The sequence below is a fragment of the Bos grunniens genome, chromosome 28 (assembly GCF_055505025.1).
Source record: "Bos grunniens cultivar Pamir isolate PY7600 chromosome 28, Bosgru_T2T1.0, whole genome shotgun sequence".
In the NCBI taxonomy this organism is placed as follows: domain Eukaryota; kingdom Metazoa; phylum Chordata; class Mammalia; order Artiodactyla; family Bovidae; genus Bos; species Bos grunniens.
Genome location: NC_141192.1, coordinates 3,587,985 through 3,605,951, shown reverse-complemented (window position 1 = coordinate 3,605,951; position 17,967 = coordinate 3,587,985). Strand labels below are relative to the sequence as shown.

At 42.2% G+C, this 17,967-nt stretch overlaps 2 protein-coding genes across 6 annotated transcripts in view; both read right to left on the bottom strand.

Annotated features, from left to right (window-relative positions):
- PTPN20 (protein tyrosine phosphatase non-receptor type 20) overlaps positions 1-7,349 on the bottom strand; it is a 65,067-nt gene extending 57,718 nt beyond the window's left edge. Inside the window, exons 1-2 of the mRNA XM_086381278.1 lie at positions 7,249-7,349; positions 6,882-6,962 (exon numbers count right to left, since the gene is read on the bottom strand). Of these exons, the coding sequence (XP_086237404.1) occupies positions 6,882-6,888 (7 nt within the window). The 5' untranslated portion in view covers positions 6,889-6,962; positions 7,249-7,349. The remainder of the gene's footprint in view (positions 1-6,881; positions 6,963-7,248) is intronic.
- An 8,994-nt stretch (positions 7,350-16,343) lies between these two features.
- FRMPD2 (FERM and PDZ domain containing 2) overlaps positions 16,344-17,967 on the bottom strand; it is a 99,603-nt gene continuing 97,979 nt past the window's right edge. For 4 of the 5 annotated variants that reach the window (XR_015156613.1, XR_015156614.1, XM_086381274.1 and 1 more), the window contains one exon: positions 16,344-16,571. Coding sequence is in view for 3 of the 5 variants with exons in the window: in XM_086381274.1 (XP_086237400.1) it covers positions 16,415-16,571 (157 nt within the window). In the remaining 2 variants the exon portion in view is untranslated. Of the gene's footprint in view, positions 16,768-17,967 lie in introns of all 5 variants that reach the window. The other variant, XM_086381276.1, reaches the window with a different exon arrangement.

The window sequence follows — 17,967 nt, the reverse complement described above, 5'->3', positions numbered from 1 at the left end:
TCTGACTCTTTGAGACCCCATGAATGGCAGCATGCCAGGCCTCCCTGTCCATCACCCCTAGAGAACTGCAAAATAAAACTACAATAAGAGGTTAAGAGCTAACTATCAGAATTGTTCTCCTAGGTATTTACCCAACTGATCTGCAACTATGTCCACACAAAAACATGCATTCAAATGAATGTAGTTGGTTTATTCATAATCAGCAAAAACTGGAAGTAATCAAGATGTGATTCAACAGTGGAATGGATAAACTATGGTATATCCACAATGAAATATTATTCAATGATAAAAAGAAATAAGCTATCTAGCCAGAAATAGATATGGAGGAATCTTAAGTGAATGTTGCTCTGGGAAAAAAGCCAGTCTGAAAAGGTATGATTCCAGATTGGCTGTATGATTCCAACTCTATGATAAGGCCTTTATCAGATATGTGTTTTGCAAACATTCTCTCCTAGTGTACAACTTGTCTTTATTTTCTTAACAATATCTTTCACAGAAATTTTTAATTTTAATAAAGTCCAGTCTGTAAGTTTTTTCTTCTTTCTTTTGGTCTTGTGTCTAAAAAATTCATTGCCAAAACCAAGGTCATCTGGATTTCTCCTATGTGACTGTGTCCTTTAAAGAGCTATTTTAAAGTCCTAACCTCCAGTCTCCATGAATGTGAATTTATAGGGCATTTCCAGGTATACCCAGGTGAGGATGAGTTTCTAACCCAATGACTGATATCCTTAAAAGACGAGTGAAATTTGGACACAGATACAGAGGAAGAAATCCATGTGATAACAGAGGCAAAAATTGGAGTCAAATGTCTACAAACCAAGGAACTCAAAGATTACTGGCAATCATGAAAAGAGGGAGGCAAGGAAAGATTCTCTTATAGAGACTTTAAAGCCAGCAAGGCTTGCTGACAACTTAATTTCAGAATTTTGCCTCCAAATGTGAAAGAATGTATTTTTCTTTTTTTAAATCATCCAGTTTGTAGAATTCTGTTATGGAAAACCTAGGAAACTAATATATATTCTGGCACCAGAATGTTGTGCTGATGTAATAATTACCTAAAAATGTGGAATTAGGTAATGGGTAGAAGATGGAAGAGTTCTGAGGTACAGAAAGAACTTCGATTGCCTTAAAAACACTATTGACGCAAATGCAAATGTTAGGGATTTCCCTGGTAGTGCAGTGGCTAAGACTCCAGCTCCCAGTGCAGGGCACCCGGGTTCAATTCCTTGTCAGGGAACCAGGTCATACATGTTGTGTGGCATGGTCAAAAAAAAAAAGAATTTAATTTTTTAAAATTAAAATATATAAATACAGATGTTAAAGGCAATTCTAGTAAAGGGGTTGGAAAGAAAAGAGGGGAATTTTAGAAAAAGAACATATCCCAAACATATAAGAAGTTTTACAACTCAAAAAGAAAATCAACACAATGTTTTTTCAAATGGGCAAAAAATTTCAAAAAAATAAATTTTTTTTACAAAGTAAAAACACAAATGGTACACAAACAGATGAAAAGATGCTCATCACCATTGGCCAACAGAAAAATGCAAAAGAAAACAATACTAAGATATCACCACATACCTATTTTTAGAATGGCTGAAATGAAACATATGCACACAAAACAATATAAAGTAGTTTTGGCAACAATGTGAAGCAACTGGAATGCTCATTACTGCTGCCTGGATCACTTATTACCCTGTTTATTTTCCTTAGAAGCACCTGTCATTACCTTAAAATTTGCTTACGTATGTATGGAATAAGTCAAAATTTATCTGCTTATATGTTTACTGTGTATCTCAGTCAATATAAGGACCATGAGGCTGGTGACTTGGTCAGTCTTGTTACCATTTTTGTCATCTCCGCACCAAGAAAGATGGCACAAACTGGGCACTCAAAACATATTTATTAAGAGGCAGGAAAGAAAAGAAAGGACACTAAGATAAGTGAACGTGTGGGGGAAGGAGCCAGTCACAGAGCACAGAGGACGACATGCAGTTAGACTGTACCCTACAGAGGACGACATGCTGTTAGACTGTACCCTACAGAGGACGACATGCTGTTATAAAAGAAGATGAATGCAGACCACCAGAAGGCTCCATGCAGAGGCCGTTAACTTCAGCTGCGTGTCAGAATTACCTGGAGAGCTTTGCAAAGTGCCGATCCCTACACCAGATCAAGTTGGGAACCACTGAGGAAACGGAGCCTAAACCACAGAGCTGCCTGCATCTGGGTGTAAATCTGGGACAAGTCACTTAACTTCCCTTTGCCCCAAAATTCTCACCTACAAAGTGGAAATAATACACACTTCCCGGAGTCACTGTCTAAAACTAAGACTACAGATAAAGTTCTCAGTAAATGATAATTCTCCTCCCCAGGGAAAACTTGATGAAATCTTCACTGCCTGGTGATAAATACTAATTCAATCATTAACTTATTTCAGACAGTGCCTGAAGCCATGAAGTTAAAGGCACTTGCTCCTTAGAAGAAAAACTATGAAAAACCTAAGCAGCATATTAAAAAGCAGTTAACATCATTTGGCAACAAAGGTTCATATAGTCAAAGCTACGGTTTTTCCAGCAGTCATATATGGATGTGAAAGTTAGACCATAAAGAAGGTTGAGCGCTGAAGAATTGTTGCTTTCAAACTGTGGTGCTAAAGAAGACTCTTGAGAGTTCCTTGGACTGCAAGGAGATCAAACCAGTCAATCCTAAAGGAAATCAACCCTGAATAATTTTTGGAAGGATTGATGCTGAAGCTGAAGTTCCAATACTTTGACTACCTGATGTGAAGAGTCAACTCATTAGAAAAGACCATGTTGCTGGGAAACACTGAGGGCAGGAGGAGAAGGGGCAACAGAGGATGCGGTGGTGCGATGGCATCGCCGACTCAATGGATGTGAATTTTAGCAAACTCCGGGAGATGGTGAAACACAGGGAAACCTAGTGGGCCGCGGTCCATGAGGTCTCAAAGAGTCAGACACAACGCAGCAACAGAACAACAATCATCAATTCGTATTTTTCTTTCTTACTTGATTATTAAATTGAACATCTGCATTGGGCACATTTAGAAATACAAACTTTTTTACTCTCCTGATAAGATGATGTCTGAAGCCACGTGATTCTCAAACCTGGCTGTAGGTTAATTACCTAAGAAGACTTTTTTTTTTTTTTTTTAATATCACTTGGCCCAAGTCAACTGACTTAGAATCTCTGGGGTGAGTCTAGAACATCAATATTTTTAAAAAAGTTTAACTCAACAGTGATTTTAAAACACAGGACTGAAAAGCACTGATTTGCATTAATGATATCCCATGCTAACTGCACATAAGAATCATTCAGGGAGCTCTTAAAAAACAGATTGAGTCCAGAACCCCATCATGACTTACTGATTCAGAATCTGTGGATGTAAAGCCTATCATTTTGCAAAGCTTCATAAAACTCCCCCAATTATTCTGGTGCAGACCCACTGGGAACCTTTACTTTATGCCATGCATTCAGTCTCCCTGTTGTCCACCAGAAAACATCCTTTAGGACTTTCACTGGCCTCCTGTGCCAAGCCTGCTCAGTGGCTCTTAGTCAGCAGATGAAGTGACACATCACAGTAGGTCTTGATTTTACAGATCTTTTCAGAACATGTTCCTGTGATGCCCCTTGACCCAATCATTTACCACACACTGTGCCCAGCACTAGCTATATAGTCCACTGTCCTTTCTAACCAAACCCCTGTGAGAGGCTGCTGATCTGGTGAGGACAAAATGGAATCACATTACTCCCCAAGCTTTATTTCCCTCTAAATAGTATTGCAATGCCAGGACAAATTAAATGAATATCACTGGTCAGATGAATCTGAATGAAATCCAAGTTGTTCTCTGCACTGAGAAGAAAACTGATATGTTTGCTTCCCTCGGAGAGGTCATAAAAGTAGGGAAAACAAAGATGATCCCTGAGTTAAGAGCATTTCCAAGCTCAACCTAAATCCAGCAGCAGAAACTTCAGAAAATGATTTTAGGGGTGTCAGTCAGTACACACACCACCATGGCTGCGCGACCAGGCATTAATTTAAGTTTATTAAGTATATTAATTCATGTGATCCTCACAAGAACCTTATAGATAGGTATTATTATTATTCTTATTTCATGGATAAAAACAAAAAAAAGGAACAGAGGTTAAATATTTTGCCCAAAGTCACATAGCTAATTGGTAGCAGTTTCTGAATCCAGTCAACCTGCTTCAGTCCATTATCTTGTCTACTCCACTAGTATGGTATAGATGAGTGATGGCTAAGTTCTTAGGAAAAAAAAAAGTTGAAGTCTGCAGCAGAAACTAGATATCAGACCATGTGTACCTAGGGCAAGTTACTTAACGCCTCTGAGCCTACTTTTGCATCTGAAAAATAGAGATGATAATAGTACCCGCCTCGTTGAGTTGAGGTGACAATTCAACAAGACTATGCATATAATGTGCTTCTAGACAGTGCCCGGCACTTTTAAGCGCTGTCAGGGTCAGCCATTATTATTATCTGTATCATAATACAGCCCAAGCAGTCAGGGAGAAATTACAACCTATGAGGCTGAACATTTTCCCTGCTGATCTTAGATCTGTGGATTCCCATTAACAGCAGAGCCAATAAAACAAGTAATAATAGACATTCACAAAATCTTACACTGTCACTGAGGAAAACCCCCAGCCCCTCCAGTCCAAGGTTATGAGTTGGTCTGGAAATGGAAAGCTCTATTTGCTACAGTTTGGCTGTTTTTAGAAAAACATGCTCAAGTATCAAGTTGTATGAATGTAACCGCACCAGGAGCTAGACTTTCAAGTAGCTGCAGACTGTGGTGGACGTTGGTTAGAGAATATGTCACGGGAGAAGATTCAGAAGATTCCCCTCCGGTGGTAAATGTCGCTTTCCTCAGTCACATTTGTATAAACAAAAGAAAAACAAAGTAAGGACTCAAACAGGTAACAGTCACCATATGCTTGCGACCATACTAAACGTTTTCCATGTATTACCTCACCTAATCTTCACAACACTTTTCCCACCCACAGGAAGCCAACAACCCCACTGGGTTAATCTCACTTTTAAGTTCATGAATACACATCTCAAACAGGCACTCAGTGCTGCCTAGCAATCCAATTCCATTTCCCTTAGTTCAGTTTCCCACCCTCCAGAAGGGCTACGTCACATGTATCTCCTAACGCCTCTTCTCCTCTCCCCTGCTGCCCTTACTCTCAGCGGGTGGCTGCCTTCATAGATTGTGCCTCTACCACCTGTCTGCATCTGTACTTTCCTCAGCTTCCCCTCTAGATATGATGGAATGTATTTTCCTATTCATTTCAAAGCCAACTGCTCACCAGCACTGGGGTCTCCTCTCTGAGGTATTCAAGTACTTCCCCTGAAACGTTCCCCTTTCTCATCTGCATCTCATCTGTTCCCCTTTCTATGAATTCAATCCCACGCAATGGCACCCCACTCCAGTACTCTTGCCTGGAAAATCCCATGGATGGAGGAGCCTGGTGGGCTACAGTCCATGGGGTCACTAGGAGTCGGACACGACGGAGCGACTTCACTTTCACTTTTCACTTTCATGCATTGGAGAAGGAAATGGCAACCCACTCCAGTGTTCTGCCTGGAGAATCCCAGGGACGGGGGAGCCTGGTGGGCTGCCATCTCTGGGCTCACACAGAGTCAGACACGACTGAAGCGACTTAGCAGCAGCAGCAGCAGCACATAAACGGAGAAGCAATGGCACCCCACTCCAGTCCTCTTGTCTGGAAAATCCCATGGACGGGGGCGCCTGGTGGGCTGCAGTCTATGGGGTCGCTAAGAGTCGGATGTGACTGAGCGACCTCACTTTCACTTTTCACTTTCATGCACTGGAGAAGGAAATGGCAACCCACTCCAGTGTTCTTGCCTGGATAATCCCAGGGACGGAGAAGCCTGGTAGGCTGAGTCCATGGGGTCGCACAGAGTTGGACATGACTGAAGCAACTTAGCAGCAGCAGCACATAAACATATTCTAGTTTCCCTTATCTTAAAAGAAAATTCCACTTGACTTTAAGACCCCTCTATTCTACCAAAGTTTTTCTTCTTAAAATGATGAAAATCCTCTTAAGTGCCAAACTATTCTTGCATATTCACCGTGGATGGCCACCATCTCCCTCCGGCTTCCCTTCCTCTTCTCTATGTACACTCCCAACCTAGGTGGTCTCACCTAGTCCTTTAATTTAAATCCCACCTACGTGGTAATGATTCCAAAGACCGATTCTAGCCCTAAAATCCCCTAGGACTTTAGACTCAAATTTCCAATGGCATATTTGACATACCACCTTAAAAGTTGACTAGGTGGTTTACATTACATATGTTTTACCACAATGAAAAAAAAAAATATACCAGGTGATTGACAGATAGAGTGATGGAGAGATGAAAAACAAGCATAGCTAAATATTAATAGTAGGGTCTAGGTGGTAAGCATATTCAATGTAAAATTCACTGTAAAATTCTTTCCAAGTATATTGTTCCTATGTTGTATGTTGGGGGAAAACCTATTAGGAGTCTCAACATAATATATTCAAAACAATCTTTGATTCCATCCACCTACAGCATTCTCCCATCTCATTAAATAGCAAGGCAAAAGTAGGCAAGGCAAAAGCCCAAAACTCAGCCTTGAGTGGCTCTCTCCCACCTGGAATATAATTCTATGAAGGCAAGTCCTAGCACACAGGAGGTGTTCAAAAATACCTTGGAATTAATCATGAATTAATGCTCTGTTTCTAAGTCCTACAAGCCTCACTAGTCCTTGAGTGAGAATGGAGCTCTTGGCCTCCAAACCTGCCCAGCCCAGGGAGCAGAAACTGTGTCATAAGACCCGATTATGGCTTCTTACCAATCATAGCAGTTCCATGCTCGTCAGCGAGAGTTCAACGCCTTTCTTTACCACAGAACCAACGTGACTCCTGCCCCAAACCTGTGACACACAGGACCCATGACACATGTCACAGCACAGCTGGGCATCACACTGCCCAGGCTATCTTCCCCCAAGGATTCAGCGGACTCTGACCTCACTTTGCCCAGGGCCTGCCCGAATCCAGCCCAAAGACCTCTCTGGGGCCACAGTCCACTCTTCAGTGGGCACCAGTGGCATCTTCCTCTCAAGACCATTGGCTGGACCCAAGTCAGCCCTCTCACGCTCCTGTGCAGCAGCCCCTCTGCCCTCCCCCATGTTCCACCTGGCCCCCACTACCTGTCCTCACCTGGATCATACCCCGCCCAGCCTGGCCCCAACCGCCCCGCCCGCCAGCCTCCAGCCCCCTCCCTAGCCAGTTGGGTTCACGCGGGAGCTCTCCGGCCGGGCGAGATCGGTGCCATCCAATCCTGGAGGTTCCCGTGGGCCTGCGCGCGGAGCCTCGCCCTGCTCTAGAGCCTCTGCAGCAGTGCTTCCCTCTGCTGGCCTTCCGAAGCACTGCCGCGATCACCGCGGACCTGGTGGTGGATTTCCTGTGGTCCCTGGTCTGCTCCCCTGTGTATGCTCCTTCCCAATGCCAGCAACTCTCTGAACTATGCCCACATCCACTGAACCACTGAGGACTGTGTTCTCTGGGGGTGACCGCCTGGTTCACACCTGCCCCTAAGTTTCCTACTGAGTTGCAGAGGAGCCAGGATAGGGTGCTGGTTTGCAGTGTCAGGATAAGGAAGGTAGTGTTTAGGCACTTCCGACAGGATAGACTATTGGAAAAGAAGTCACTAGCCTGTGCCAGAATGCGAGGTCATTTAGCTGCTAAGTCGAGTGAGACAGTTTCAGCTAGGGTGGTCAGTGTAGGGGGAATTCAACGTATAGACATTGTCTCAGTACTACAAGCCGGAATTGTTTTATCCTAACAAGAGCACCTCTCTTCATTTGGTCCTGACCAGAGCCACTCCGGTGAACCTAGTTCCTTAAGGCATGATGAGACCTGCCTCACTTAGCCCACAGCCTGATCCAAGGGAGCCATATAACTGAACTGAGCTGGAACTGAGCAAAACCGGTCACCCTCTGTCCCGGCATAGGGGTCAATTTCCTGCTTGGTGAGTCACAACAGCTGCCTACTCTCCACCAGAGACCTGGCCATCCCTCCAATCTCAGGATAGGATTCCTCCTTAAAAGATGGGCTCCTGTTGGTGTTTCTGTTGTTTCTCCTAGTGTCTAATGCCAAAAGTCTGCGCACCATCACTGTTTCACAAATCTGAGCAGCACAGATGAATCAGAATGTTCTATTGATGTGTTCCTACATATTAGAGAAGTGTCACGCATGGCATAGGGAAATCACTGAATGGAGACTGAATGAACACTTGGTGGAAGTGGTCCCTGAGGTCTCATCCTGTCCCTCAGCTTTCTCTTAAACCATATCCTATTCCCAGTGGTTACATACCCAAGAGGCTGCTTCTGTTTTCACCAGTGAAAAATTTGAAGAATTATAAAGTTAGTTTTTCATCAAAATGTCTGTCATTCTTTGGCAGTCTTGCTATCACAAGTATTACAAGGAGTCTGGCAGGCCAAGATTTAAGTTCCTCCTTTGCTACTGAGAGGTCCCCTTTCTAGCCTGACTGAGGAGTTGGTTGTCCAACTCCGTGGACAATTGCAGAGCAACAGCTTGGTTGTCCCCTCCCTGCTGCCCCCAGATACCATCTTTTCATACCCTGCTCAGTTCCAGGTCCATTGTGGATCCCTCAGAAGCTCAACTAGTGTAGCAGCAGTGAGCAGCACAGAGGTGATGCAGATTCTGGAACCTCCGTCTGCCTTCCTGACCCTGGTCTGAGCACCCAGACTCCCTCAGGATGAACTCTGAGAGCCAGGCATACTCTGCTCTCCCCTGAGCTAAGACCCATCTGCTCCTTTCAAGTGCAAGAATTTACTGCCCAAATGGCCACTCATCTCAAGCTGTGAGTCTCCAGACACAGTCAGAAAGGACCCTTGAGGGCCTCCCAGATTCCAGTAAACAGCTTGCACCCAGAACCTCAGGACCCAAAGTCATGTCTTCACAGTCCCTAAGGCCCGTGTTCAAGTTCAGGGTTTTCTAAACCTTTCTTGGGGCCAGGGAAGAGCAGATAATTAAGAACAAGCAATGCTGACCAAAAAAACAAATCATTTCAGCCACACTGCCCTTCCACAGGCTCCCAGTGGTACAGACCTCTACTTTACAGCCTGGTTTATTTTTGGATGGTGCTCTTCACACCCAGCACCACCAAGTGTGAGTCAATGGGGACTGTGAGCTTGGAAGAAGCTGCGGGCCTTTTCTGTGTGTTTCTATCTCTCTGTTCAGTCTTGAGATACTTCACATAAAAGACTCTATAAAAATAAATTGTGGAAAGTACAAGGCCAATAAAAATCCCAGTGGAAGCTGAACACTAGTTTATTTAAAAAGCCGAAGAACATGCACTTACCTCGTTCTGGATTCCCAGCTGCCTAGTTCCTGGGCCTGGCACATGGTCAATGCCCCATAAATATTAATTGATCGATCCATTAAGTTGGTTGCTCACCCATTTGCAGAGCAACAGTCTACCGCTCTGCTTGCACACACACACAAGCCTAAGGAGAGAGTCCTTAGGCTATGATGGGAGAGTTGCTAAGTTGGCGGGGGAGCCTGCCACAATGCCCTGCCTTCTACTTCCAGCTCTGCTTATTAAGAGTCAAATAACGATGTGGCAGGAAGTGAATTGCAAACACTGCCAAATTCTAAGAGAGGAGCTGGACACATGCCTTTCAGGCCTCATGTATTTGGTCTTCTTGGTCTGTGCCAAGCCCTGTGCTTTGCAGCAAAAATCCAGATGTTGCCATCTTACTGCATCTTATTAGCTGGACAGAATAGGGTGCATGCAGAAGGCAACTTCTTTGTTCCTTTCTAATGTCTTTCGAACTCAGTGCTCAGATGCATTTTTCCCCGTGGGGTCTTGCATATAAAACCTTGGGCAGGTCTAACTTTGAGCCCCCAGAATAGTCCTTTTCAGTGAAAGACTCCTTCTGACTTCTTATCTAACTCCTGGGCTCTCTCTATCTTGAGGCCAGAACTGCTTTGGGCTAGAAATTGGCATGGGAAATGGGCACTTCAGTTTCTCCTTTCTTACCCAAATTCACACCCACATTCTACCCTCCAGACCCAGCATCTGACACCTCTGCATCTGGAATCCAACACAGGGCCCTCTGCTGACTGTTTGTCCTGAGAAAATCCTGGGCTTTCCCTAAGAATTTCCCCAAGAATTCCTTTTTGAGATACCTCCAATGGCAGCTCTGGGTCTTGGGTAATGTTGCCATTCGCCAGTTGTTTATAACGCCCTCCCTCTTTTCAAATGAAGAAAGGGCCGCCTTCAGGTCATTCTGAAACTTCCTATAGAACACGCCCTGCCAATACATGAGCAGTCATGGCATGGTTGAAGCAGAGTAAAGAAGACCACTTTTCAAAATTAAACTTTTTTATTTTGAGATTATTGTAGATTCACATGCAGTTATATGAAACAGATGATCTCCTTACTCTTCACTCAGCTTGCCCCAGTGGTAGCATCTTACAAAACCAGCAGGACATCACAACCAGGATATTGACATTGATGGATCCATCCTGTTGTTCAGATTTCTTTTGTTTTACTTGTACTCATTTTTATGTGTGTATTTTAAGTTCTATAAAACTTAAAATTTACATACATAATACTGTACATCAGCTGTGTTTCAATTTTTTGAAAAAGCTCTACATAATTTTATCATGGGAGTAGGTTCGTGTATCCACCACCACAGTCAAGATACGAAACACTCTATCACCATCAGAATGGCGCCCCTTTATAAGCACACCCACTTCCCTCCTACCTGCCCCTCCTCCCCACTTCCTCCTAAATCTAGAGTAACCACAAATCTATTCCCCATTTCTATAACTTTGTCACTTTAAGAATACTATATAAATGGAATCATGCTGTGAAAACTTTTGCGATTGACTTTTTTTCCAGCATAATTCCCTGGAGATGCATCCAAGCATGAACCAATAGTTTACTCCTCTTGGTGTGAATGTACAAAAGTTTGTTTAACCATTGACCTGCTTGAAGGGCATCCAGATTATTTGCAGTTTTTGGCTCTTACAAATAAAGTTGCTATAAACATTCATGTACACGATTTTGTGTGAATATGTTTCCATTTCTCTGAGATAAATGCCTAATGTGCAGTTGCCGAGTCCTATGGAAATTGCATATTCGTGTTTTTATAAGGAATTGTCAGTCTTCCAGAGTGACTGTATAATTTTATATTTCCACCAGCAATGTATGAATGCCCAGTTTATCCATATCTTCACCAGCATTTGATATTGTAATTATTTTTTATTCAACCATTCTGATAGGTGTATAAAGATATCTGTGGTTTGACTTTGCATTTCTCTAATCACTAATGAGATTTAACATCTTTTCATATGCTTCCTTGTCATTTATATATAATCTTCAGTGAACTATCTGTTCATTTGCTATTTTCTAATTGGATTTTTTATATTATACTGTTAACTTTTGAGAGTTACATTCTAGATACTAGTCTTTTGTTGGATACATAGCTTGCAAATAATTTCTCCCAGTTTACAGTTTGTCTTTTCATCCTCATAATAGAAACTTTCACAGATAAAAGGATAGATTTTTCATTTTTCCTTTTATGGACTGTGATTTTGATGTCAAGTGTAAGAACTCATTGCCTAGCCCTAGAACCCAATCCAGGGTTTCCCAGGTGGCACAGTGGTAAAGAATCTGCCTGCCAATTCAGGAGACACAAGGGATCCAGGTTTGATACCTGGGTCAGAGGTATACCAGGTCAGATACCTGGAGGAGAAAATGGCAACCACTCCAGTACTCTTGCCTGGAGAATCCTATGGACGGAGGAAACTGGAGGGCTGCAGGCCATGAACTCGCAAAGAGTTGGACACGACTGAGTATGCATGCAGCACAACAACACGAGAACCCAATCCTTTCCTTTTATTCTTCTAAAATTCTCACGGCTTTACATTTATATTTGACTCTGTGATCCATTTTGAGTTTGTTTTTGTTTAAGGTGTAAAATCAATAGGGTTAATGGGGGATTTCTGTTGTTGTTTGGTTGTGGTTTTTTTTTTTTTTTTTTTGGTCTATGTATGTTCATTTATTGAAAAGCCATTTTTTTCCCATTAAATTTCTTCTGTACCTTTGTCAAACATTAATTGGGAATACTTGTGCAGGGTTATTTCTGCATTCTTTATTCTGTTCCATTGAACTATATGTTTATCTCTCTGATAGATTATACTGACAAAGTATAGATTATACTTCGATTATTGTGGCTACATAGTAAACCTTATTATTTAGTACAGTGATTCTTCTCACTTCAGTCTACTTTTTCAAGATTATTTTAGCTGTTCTAGGGTTTGCACCTTTTCAGAACATTTTTAAAAATAAAAATATAAAATAAAATTTATAAAATGGATTTCAGAATAAACCTATCTATGTCTACAAAATGCTTTCCTGGGAATCTGATAGGAATCACATTAGACCTGTAAATTAATTTGGAGAGAATTGACATCTTTACCATGTTGAGTTGGGAAGGCCATTTTTGCTCTGCAGTTTAGTGATGAACGTGGGTATGTTTGAGCAACCTAATACAAATAGTGTGCTGGCAGATAATAGAAGCTTAATAAATATTTTTGGCAGAAAGGAAGGATGGGAGAGCCTGGCAAAATCTTGAAAAGCTTGCATCAGTGGTTCCCAAATTTAGCCACACATACAATCCTCTGCTGACAGTAAAAGTACAGATTTCTGGGTTTCACCTCAGCCTACCCTGCTGGTTCCGACTCTCCAGGGTTGAGGCCAGTGGACCTCTATTTTTAACACTCTCTATAATTGATTCTCAGGTACAGTCAGGTTTGAGAACATACGATACAGAAACTAGACATGGAAGCAGTTTGCAGGCAATGAGCTGAGTCCCTTAGGACCACACTGTTCTTTTTGATATTTGCCCTGAAACAAAAGAAGTGGCAGCTGAAATCAAGTTCACTTAAGGCAAATGAACAAGTCCTTCAAGAAATATGGCTCAAAATGAGTAAACAGCCTTGGAGGGAGGGGGAAGGTCCTTTCCTATAAGGAGAAAGATTAAATTCACTTTGAAACTGTAGCCACCCATTTCTTTTTCAAAGACAAAATAAGAAACCAGAGTTCAGAAGACTGCAAGCAGTTGCAAAGTTGTAAATACTGTTATTTATTCACTGCATTGCCTACTTGATTAATCCCCTAACCTTGAGGCCCATGAAACTGTGCATTAGGGCCCCCAGGGAGCTGACTCCAGCCCCCAGAGCGTTGGAAACATGACTGTTCAGATGCCTGCAAACTTCTTTCCAAATAACCTATCAGTGCCTGCAAACTTCTTTCCAAATAACCTATCAGACTTTTCTATTATAAAAGAAAGTGAAAGTGAAGTCACTCAGTCGTGTCCGACTCTTTGTGACCCATGGACTGTTGTCGGCCAGGCTCCTCCGTCCATGGGATTCTCCAGGCAAGAATACTGGAGTGGGTTGCCATTTCCTTCTCCAGGGGATCTTCCTGATTGAACCCAGGTCTCCTGCATTACAGGCAGATTCTTTACCTTCTGAGCCACCAGGGAATCCCTTATATTATAAAGAAAACAGGAAATTATAAATAAAATTACATAGAGAAGAGCTCATAAATTAAATTTTTAAGCACAGGCTTCTTTAAACCTTTGTCATTGTTTTTGTTTGTTCTTTCTCTCTGCTGCTTCAATTTTTTTTTCAGTGTAAAATTCATTACTTAAGTAATAAATATATAAAAGTAAAGGAATTTTTAACAAAATATTCCCCTAATTCCATCACCCAAACACTGGGCAATTTCTACTAATATTCCTTTGGTTCACCTTCCCTGCTCTTCACTGTATTCCTCTGTGTGCATACACACATTTCTGTTGCTTTTTATTCAGTTCAGTTCAGTTCATTTCAGTTGCTCAGTCGTGTCCGACTCTTTGTGACCCCATGAATCACGCCAGGCCTCCCTGTCCATCACCAACTCCCGGAGTTCACCCAAACTCATGTACATCAAGTCGGTGATGCCATCCAGCCATCTCATCCTCTGTCGTCCCTTTCTCCTCCTGCCCCCAATCCCTCCCAGCATCAGAGTCTTTTCCAATGAGTCAACTCTTCGCATGAGGTGGCCAAAGTACTGGAGTTTCAGCTTTAGCATCATTCCTTCCAAAGAAATCCCAGGGCTGATCTCCTTCAGAATGGACTGGTTGGATCTCCTTGCAGTCCAAGGGACTCTCAAGAGTCTTCTCCAACACCACAGTTTAAAAGCATCAATTCTTTGGCACTCAGCTTTCTTCACAGTCCAACTCTCACATCCATACATGACTACTGGAAAAACCATAGCCTTGACTAGATGGACCTTTGTTGGCAAAGTCATGTCTCTGCTTTTGAATATGCTATCTAGGTTGGTCATGACTTTCCTTCCAAGGAGCAAGCGTCTTTTAATTTCATGGCTGCAGTCACCATCTGCAGTGATTTTGGAGCCCAAAAAAATACAGTCTGACACCGTTTCCACTGTTTCCCCATCTATTTCCCATGAAGTGAGGGGACCAGATGCCATGATCTTAGTTTTCCGAATGTTGAGCTTTAAGCCAACTTTTTCACTCTCCTCTTTCACTTTTATCAAGAGGCTTTTGAGTTCCTCTTCACTTTCTGCCATAAGGGTGGTGTCATCTGCTTTCAACTAGCATACAATTTGGAGTTCTTATGTCAAACATTTTCCTAAGTTGTGACTTTTCAGTATTTACTTTAATTACTTTCTTGGCTGCATAATATTCAATAGTGCTAATACACCAGAAGTGCTCTCTTTCACCATGTTGTCTTTAGTATTACCATATTTTATTCTATTACCATTTCTATTCTATACTTTTTTTACCAAAAACAATTGTTTTTATACTATTACTGATATATTCTAAGGCATTCCAGCCATTTTTAGTTTGTTGTTTTAATCAATAATAATGAGATGAACATCTTAAACAGACATTTTCTTATTCTGAATTATTTCCTTGGGATAAATTCTCAGGAATATCATTGTTAGGTCTTTGGGCATAAGTATCTTTATGACTTTTGATATTTCTTAGAATACCAAAATCACCAAAATTTTGCCAAAATTGGATAGTATGTTTTTTAATTTTGCAAATGTGGTGGATGCAAATGTATATGTTGGCATTCATTATTTTTTATTAGAATGTGTCTATCATTTGTATTTTTATCATATACACTGTCTATTTAAATACTTTATTACCCTATTATAAATTATAATGACCTTTCTAACTATTATAGATATTAATCTGTATTCACAATTATGTAAATGTTTCCCTATCCACTGCTCCTATTTTTACATTAATTTTGTCATTGTTACTAAACAGAAGTTTTAACTTTTCCAATACTGTCAACTTTGCAATTCTTGTTTGTTATACGCCTTGTCTATTGCGGGCTACCAGAGAAAGTTACTATGCCTGTGTAGATCTGATAAAACCAGAGTCTATTTTCTACCAGTTTTCCTATGCTTGTTTTAAATCAAACCGTATGTAGTTTTCGTGGATGAAGTGAATTTGGAATCTAAGTCATCCCTTCCAGCTGTTTCTGTTCTGCCTGTGGAGCTGGCCTCTGCCCCGCCCTGAGGCCCTGACTGCCGTAAGCCCCCGTCACAGAGCACTCGGTGCTCCTTGGCTCACACTGTGGCCCACCAAGCCTGTTTCTTCTGTACACTTGAGAGCTCCAAGTTTCAGGACTTTAGTTTCGCTATGGTGGTGGCTATCTGGTAGCAGTGGATCTGCCATGTCACTCTTCCTTTTTCCTATAGGGTCCCGTCTTATTTTTCTTTTCTGTAATTTTTAGAATCAGAGCCCCAAAAGGAAAATGTTCTTAAAAGAATGTATAACTATTTGGAATTGCATGGGAAAAACACAGACAGATAACAAAACATATTACTCCCATGGCCTTTGAGCCAAGTCTCTCATCAGATTCCTTCAAGGAATCTGGGGGCACTTTGAATACCATGGAGATTCCTTCAACCAATGGAGAACCCAAAAGTACCAGCTGCAACAAAGCCTGTGTCCCAGAAAGTGTGACCAGTGCTCACTTGTGGTACAGTGAGAATGTACCCTTCACTGGTTTATCTTGATGTGAGAGGTTGATTCTCAAATTCTTTCACCAGAGGAAGTCCCACTTTGAGCTCGCAGGGGCATGTGCATGCGCCTGCATTCACACACACACACACACGCAGAGCTTTATTCAACATAAACCCCAGAACTAAAGAAGGTCACAATCACTATTCAAAAAATGAGTTTCAGAAGTGACAGGCATGGTTTTTTTTTTTTTTTTTTTTGAAGTTACTTCTTAAGTGGGCCAGACCTTCCATCCCAGGTCACCTTCTCAGCTGGCCTCCTTCCTGATTGTAGAGTATGTGGGTACATTCTTTAGACCAACATCTGAGGCTCTTCCATGTGATCAGGGTCAGAAGTATGTCCAGGCAGAGACCCTTGGGTTCTGCCTCTGGAGACTGTCCTGCTTCCTCTGTTCGCCTAAAACAGTAGCAGCTTTTACTGGATTGCTTTGCCATTTGGCCAGCAGCCTTCCCTAAACAGAACAGTTCAATTGTCTTTTTAATCTTACTGGACAGCAGTGGTTTTTTTAGCCTCGGAAGAGAGAAGCAGGAGGACGCATGACATGTGATGGAAAGACGTGTGTGTTATACAAGTCCACGTGGACGGGCACATTCTAGGGGAAATGTAAAAGTGCACCAAAAGGGTAATCAGACAGCAGAGGTGTGAATCTGCCCTTCATGGCTGCATGATCTCAGACAAATTAAATAAACCTTCTAAGCTCCGTTTAAAAAAGAGGGATAAGAATACCACTCAAAGTTGAAGATTCAGTGAAGTCATTTATAGAAAGTACCTATATACTATTACTGTCTTAATATCTAAAAGAACCAAATAAAATAATTTGTTACACAATTTTAAAGGATGCATGACTCCATCCATAAGCAAAGTCCCATTATACCCTCCAAAACGTCTCCGTACTTCCAGGATGAAAGAGAAAATGTATACAACAGAGACCCTTAACCTTTGGGAGATTTATTCTCCTGGAGAACTTGGAGAATGTTAAAAGTTACTTTTTCCAAAGATGCAGCAAGTCAACATTCTAACTGTAGAGCTCCCCACCTGCCTCAAAGCACACCTGTGGGCAGCTCCATGGAGCCCAGGCTGGGAACTCACGCCTTGAGCCTCACCGCCCACAGGCCCGCCTTCTGTCAGCAGGGAGAATAAGTGACCACAACAGGAGTTGGCTTAACTACACCCCAAGCCATCGTCCATCTGAGAGCTATTTAGTCACCCTGAATCTTGACATCTCTGCCATAAACCAGTGCTTCTCCTCACCCCAACTCACACCCCATGCTCGGGCACAAGCTCTTTGTCTACAAGGGAAAAAAGAAAGACAGTGTATTGAATGCACTAATAAGGCTGCATCATCTCACTGCTGTAATTTCCTCCTTTATGATTTATGATTAAAAGCAGCTAACACTTTTTGAGTTCTTACTACATGCCACACAGTGTGCTAAACGTGACTCAAATTGTCGTCTAGCACGCCCAGGAACAGCACGCGGTGGATTTCATTATCTCCACGTGGCAGTCAGCTAGCTGCATCTTAGATGCTTTAAAGGGGCTTCCCTTGTGGCTCAGTTGGTAAAGAATCCGCCTGTAATGCAGGAGACCTGGGTTTGATTCCTGGGTTGGGAAGATCCCCTGGAGAAGGGAAAGACTTACCCACTCCAGTATTCTGGCCTAGAGAATTCCATGGACTCTACAGTCCTTGGGGTTGCAAAGAGCTGGACGTGACTGAGCGACTTTGACTTCACTTCACTTCACTAGACGGTTTAGAGTCACTTGCTGCAGGTCATCTAGTCAGTGAGTGGCGGAG